Source organism: Mandrillus leucophaeus, unplaced genomic scaffold, assembly GCF_000951045.1.
Source record: "Mandrillus leucophaeus isolate KB7577 unplaced genomic scaffold, Mleu.le_1.0 Scaffold22, whole genome shotgun sequence".
In the NCBI taxonomy this organism is placed as follows: Eukaryota; Metazoa; Chordata; class Mammalia; order Primates; family Cercopithecidae; genus Mandrillus; species Mandrillus leucophaeus.
Window position 1 is genome coordinate 1,258,443 of NW_012102254.1, and position 6,264 is coordinate 1,264,706.

General features: G+C 54.5%; 1 protein-coding gene across 1 annotated transcript in view; it reads right to left on the reverse strand.

Annotated features, from left to right (window-relative positions):
- Positions 1-6,264, reverse strand: part of P4HTM (prolyl 4-hydroxylase, transmembrane (endoplasmic reticulum)) — a 24,271-nt gene that overhangs the window by 5,113 nt on the left and 12,894 nt on the right. Inside the window, exon 5 of the mRNA XM_011981137.1 lies at positions 793-983. Coding sequence (XP_011836527.1) covers positions 793-983 — 191 coding nt within the window. The remainder of the gene's footprint in view (positions 1-792; positions 984-6,264) is intronic.

A 6,264-nucleotide genomic window follows, 5' to 3' on the forward strand; every position in this document is an offset into this window, starting at 1 on the left:
CCAGCCTGGGCGACAGAGCGAGACTCTGTCTCAAAAAAAAAAAAAAAAAAAGAAAGAAAGGTACAGAGCATCTGAGGAGAAGGCTGGGGGCTGGGGGTCAAGAGGTATAGGGCCCGGACTAAGGGCCTGTGGCCTTCATGGAGAGAACTGTTGGGTGGAAGCAGAGTGAAGGACAGGCCTGTGTCCCACTCAGATGCTCCAGGTGAGATGGGGAAAGCCAAGTCCTGGGTGTGAAGGGAGAACAGGCACCAGGGAGAGACCTGGTTAGGGCATGACCACCAGGCCCCTCAGGAAGACCAGGCTCAGTGGGGTGTTCTGTGTGGGCAGTGCCCCCACCACCACTCTGCTAGACTTCTCTCAGAAGCTTGGCCCTCCAGCCTGGCTGTAGAGTGTGTGAGAGGTATGCAGAGAGAGAGGCAGGCTGCTGGCCACCTCAAAGCTGCCACCCCATCCACCATGAGTTCTGTGGGGCCCCCAGCCATGACAGTAAGGAATGCAGGCTACAGAAGGTCCATCCCTTGAAAACTATGGTAATAAATGCCATCAACCTCAGGTGGATTCTCCTGCCACCTTCTGAGGTTCCCAGCATAGCCAGGGGCTCTCTAGAGGGAAAGGGGACCCCCCAGGTCTGGGTATGCCCAGGCAGGTCTGGGTGGTATTTGACTCTTGGGACCAGGTCTGGGTGGTGTCTGACTCTTGGGACCAGGGCTGGGCTGGACAAGTGACCTGGCCACCAGAAAGGTGATTCTGGGCACTCCCACCCTGAGCCTACTCAGGTCCCAGGATTCCAACCTCGCGGAGCTGCAGGTGCCCATCACGGTTCTGGTCCAGCAGCTGGAAGAGGTCCAGCTGGCTGACCTGCATAGTGCTCATTGCCTCTTCATACTCTTCAGTGGGCAGGATCTGGCTGCGCTGTAACCCCTTCATCTGCGCCAGATGGATGATGAGCCGACACTCGTCATCAGTCAGGAAGCCGGGGATTTCTGCCAGAAGAGGAGGTGGGTGAGGCCAAGGACTGAGCCAGGGTGCCGGTGCACCCAGTACCTTCCTCCCTGCAGGGTTCCTGGGGTACTGCATGTCCCTCAATGGCCACCAAGTCTGGAGGATGGAGGACTTTACAGACCCCTTGATTCTGACTTGTCAAGATTGAGTTGTCCTGCAAAGGCTGACTGGCGTTGGAAATGTGGGACCTCTCTTGATGATGAGAGCACACATTTTCCAGGAGAGCCCTGGGAGGTGAGCCAGAGCTAACCTGGATATGGGCTGACCCATCTTTGGGTTGGGACTGAAGGCTAGAGGGTGGTCCTGAAGGCTAGAGGGTGGTCCTGAAGGGCAGAGGGTTGATTGCTACTTCTTACTGGGTATAAATGTTTAAAATGGGGATATGGTGGCTGCTTCTTGCTTTCATTTTAACTTTTCAGCATTATTCAAATAAAAAAAGCACAAGATGTCCAATGCTTTAGGCCAGTCCAAGGGCCTTCCCCTCCAATTTCCTGCGTAGATGGGTGCTGGCCATCTGACCAGGGTCGAGTTGCCCAATGCTGGAAGATCACTGAGGGTTACTCAGGTTTGGGGCAGATACTGCTCTCTGAAAAGATATCCCAGGGTATCCTTTGCTTCCTCAATTCCTTCCCTGGTACAAATGTTCACTGAGTGTCTACTCTATGCTTCTACACCCCTGAGTAAAGATTAGTCAGGTCTGGGGCTTGGCTTCAGTGGCTGGCTGCCTGCACACCAGGCATAGCTGGTAGGTGGCTTGGTGGAGCTAGAACCTGAGCCTCACATCTAGGGAGCCCACATTCTGGTAGCCCCAGACACTTCCAGAGTGGGAGCATGGGCCCTACTTCCTTCCCTTGTTGCTGGGAGAGAGGACTTCACTGGGGGACAAGAAGCACACAGAGGAGCTGATTGGAGGAAGGGCGGCACTGCTACCTGCGGAGTGGCCTGCCGCTTCTCTCAGTTACACTTCCAGCACAAAGTTCCAGCCATTGCTAAGAGGAAGGAAAATGGCCGCTCAGCATCAGGGTTGGAGCTTTTAAAATTTTATTTTATTATTTTTTGTAGAGATGGAGTCTCCCTATGTTGCCCAGGCTGGTCTCAATGTCCTGGGCTCAAGCGATCCTTCCACCTCAGGCTCAAAAATGCTGGGATTATAAGCATGAGCCACACCTGGCCTGGAGTGGTTTTTAATAGTAATTACAACAGAAAATACTTAGGTAGCACAAACTCTGCCCAAGGCACTGTCCTAAGTACTTCATACATATCAACTCCTCAATCCTTATACTTACCCTAGAAGGCCAGGCCCCATTAATTCAACCGTCCTATCTAAGAGGAAACCCAAGCACAGAGAAATAAGTGCCTTGCCACGGGCCACCCAGCATGCTGTGTTCCAGAAACCATGCTCATGACCAGATTCAGCTACTAGGAGCAGGTGACCCTGATGTGATAACATTGAGGATAGGACAAAGGCCCCCACTAGTGGCCTGCATGATCCTGTTACCCCAGCAAACCCAGAAAGGGTGTGATCCAAGGGGAGACAGCCCTGTGGAACAATGGGTTAGATCAAATTGCAAATCAACAGAGTCACCTCCTGATTGCTTAACTCAAAATTTTAAAAGAAAGAAAAAGGAAGCCAGAAAAAGAAAACACAGGCCCAGGTTTCTTCAGTTTATTAGGTGCCAGTAATCCGCAAGCCCAGTGGAGATGCCTCCAGCCTCTACAGTCCCCGGCTGTGTGCTAATCAAAAACAAACAGCCCAGTCAGCATGTTGGGGCCTCACCAGGTGGGTCCAGGCACCTCGGAGCTGTACAGACCCCTGCAGGATCTCCTCTGTTGGCTCCTGGGGTGCAGGAATAGCCCTATAAAACCCTCAACCTCAGTTCATTAAGACCAAGGCACAGAAGGCAGTGATGAAGCGAGGGCTGTGGCTGCTGGTGACGCTGGTGATGCTGTGGGGTGAAGGCAGGGTCAGGGGCTCCCTGGGGCTGCATGAGGTGCATGCCCATTCCCCAAGCCATAGCCCTATGCCACGATATTGGCTACACAGATGCTGCTGCTCAACTTGCTGGACCACGACACAGCAGCTGAGGCCATCCAGCAGTTGGTCAGCTGGCTGCCCCTGCTTGCCCGGGAGTGCCACACCGATGCCTGCCTCTTCCTCTGCTCTTTGCCCCTGTATGCCTTGACAGGTAGGACAGGGGCTTCCAGGTGCATGACCCTGGAGGGCTCCCTCAGGGCCCTGCTCTGGTGGCTCAGGTCTTCAGTAATCCTTGCTGAGCACCTATCAGGGCTGGGCACTGACAGGGACAGGGAGGATAACGGATCGTTTTATTAGAGTGTTCCAGACAGCGGAACCAGGTACCCTTAGGCAGGAGACCACCAATGGTGGTCAAGGGCTCTTGAATGTCAAGACAGGGCAGGTGGACAAGTCACTTCAGGCTGGGGGTTGGGGGCAGATGGGCTGGGACCTCCTCTCCATTGAGGTGTGGAAGCTCTGTCTGTCCAAACAGACCCTGGCAAGAGATGGAGCAGAGGCCCTTTTGGTGGCCTTTTCTCCCAGAGAGTCCAGAGATCCCAAGGCTGTTTCCTCTTCCCCAGCCTAACCTATCCTGTGAACAACAGTTCCCTCCCAGAGCCTCTGGGTGGCCATGTCAGCAGAACTCAGGATCAAGCCCTTGTACTGTTTGCCAACCCCAGCCCTGGCTGCGGTGCCCTGAAGGCCTTTCAGGACAAGAGGGAGGGCCCTGCTTCCTCACTTTAAGATGGAGAGTAAAGGCCCAAGGTGCAGGCTGCCTCTCGCAGACACTGGATGGCCACAGAACTGGAGGGCGAGGTGCACTGGAAAGCTGGCAAGACACTTGAGTGGGAGGAGGCGGAGGAGATAAGACAGAAGCACTGGGAGTGAAGAGGCAGAGCTGAGGACTGAGATGTGGGGAAAGTGGGAAAGCCAGGCTGCAGGGCTGTTGCTAGGCAACCAGTGTCGTTGCCCAGCAACCAGAGAATTCCAGGCCACTAGACAGGGGTAGGAACATGGAGAGGTTCCAGATGATCTGGGTGCCCAGCCTGTGGCAGTGCAGCCCCCAACCCTTTCCCCTAAAGGGTCATCTACCCCTCCCACAGCCTGTGCGAGGCCATGCAGGTCAGCTGCGAGCCCATCATGGCCTGCTACTGCTACCCCTGGCCAGCCATCCTGCGCTGTGGACGCTTCCCCTTGGGCCATGATCTCTGCATCACTGCCGTGGCCAACAACAGCTCCCGCCTGGACTGCCCATGTGAGTCTACACATGGCTGGTCTCCACCTTGCTCTGCCCCACCCCTTTCAAATGATTCCCCAGGGGATCAGGTAAACTGTACTCAATGTCACCTACAGCAGGCATCCCTCTCAAAAAGGGTAAAAAAGAGGGAAAAGTGGGAGGGATCAGCCCCCTCCACTCCCTCCTCACTCCACCCCAACCACAACCATAGGTGCCTCGCCCTGCCCCTCTTCCCAGCACTGCGTGCCAGCTGCAGGGACTGCAAGTTGCAGGATGCAGGCTCCTCCAAGGAGGTCCTGGGCACTCTCTGCACCAGTGACTTTGATGAGTCCTGGGCCTGTAGCTTTACACACCTCTTCCAAGTGCCTCCAATGCAGCTCCTGGCTCGGTGCTGAGGCAATGTAAGAGGGAATACCCAAATGCTATGCCTGGTTAGAACGAAAAGAAAAAATTCCTTTACAAGCATAGGACATTGCTAAAACAACAAAACGAAGCCAAAAATTCTGCTGAGGAAGGTGGCATCCTAAGAGCCTGATTCTAAGGGCAGAGCATCAGACAAGACCAGGTGGAGGGGACTGGTGGATTAAACACTCTTGGGGGTTTAGGGAGGACTCCTAGAGGCCCATCTCCTCACCAGCCCCTCTGTTCCCACTCAGCAGTGAAGGTCAAGGTTCTCCAGGCACAACAGTACTTCCTCTGGCCCCTGGGACTGCGACCTGTACTCCAGACTAGAGGTGCTGAAGACAGGACCACTGCCCCCTGCAGAGCTGCAGCCCACCCTGCAACAGTGGCTGCAGCTGGATGTCACATGCATGTACATTCTTTTCCAAGGAAGGCACACAGGGACCTATGTGTTGAGTGGGAAGATGGAGGGCTGCTGGCTCTTGGTAACGACGGCCTTTGCCTGGAGCCAGGGCCACCAAAATTTTCGGCTGGCTGTGCGCCATTGGCACCCTCACCAGTGCCAAGAATAGGGGCTAACCCTGCCAGGGAGAGCCTGGGACTTTGTAGCCATGGCCTCTGCAGTGGTCATGCAAATTGTGTGTGCTCCCATGGAAACACATACAACCCTCTTTCTGCTGCCTCCCAAGGAGATTTACAAACCAGAATCCAGAGAGGCACAAGTCTCAAACAGGGTGGAAGTACACCTTCCATGGACACAGCTAGGGACTGCTTCTTGAGCAGGTAGTCCTCTGTCCGGCCAAGAGGTCAGACAGGCTCCCTGGCAGCTGTGTATGCTGGGTAGGGAAAACCACCTTCTGTCCTTCCCAGGCCCAGGATGACAGCCTGGCTAGTGACCTGCTACTACTGGCCATGTGCCTCAGAACCCCAAGCTGAGTCTCTGGGCAGTCACATAGCCTTGGGCTATGCTCATCTTGGTCATGATGCTGTTTGTTAAACCCCGGACAGACTCAATTATACCTGATTAATCTTTACTGGGTCCGTAGCTTTGTCAAGCAGCAGGCCTATGAAAAAGCAGGGGTGTGTGTGGCAATGCAGAAGCCTGAGCTTAATTCCTTAAAAACTTGAACTAGCCAGGAGCAATAGCTCACGCCTGTAATCCCAGCACTTTGGAAGGCTGAGGCAGGCGGATCACGAGGTCAAGAGATTGAGTCCATCCTGGCCAACATGGTGAAAACCCATCTCTACTAAAAATACAAAAATTAGCTGGGCGTGGTGGCGGGTGCCTGTAGTTCCAGCTATTTGGAAGGCTGAGGCAGAAGAATCACTTGAACCCAGGAGGTGGAGGTTGCAGTAAGTTGAGATGGTACGCACCTGTAGTCCCAGCTACTTGGGAGGTTAAGGCAGGAGAATTGCTTGAACGCGGGAGGTGGAGGTTGCAGCGGGCTGAGATGGCACCACACTGCACTCCAGCCTGGCGATAGAGAGAGACTCATCTCAAAAAAAAAAAAAAGCCGGGCGCGGTGGCTCACGCCTGTAATCCCAGCACTTTGGGAGGCCGAGGCGGGCGGATCACAAGGTCAGGAGATCGAGACCACGGTGAAACCCC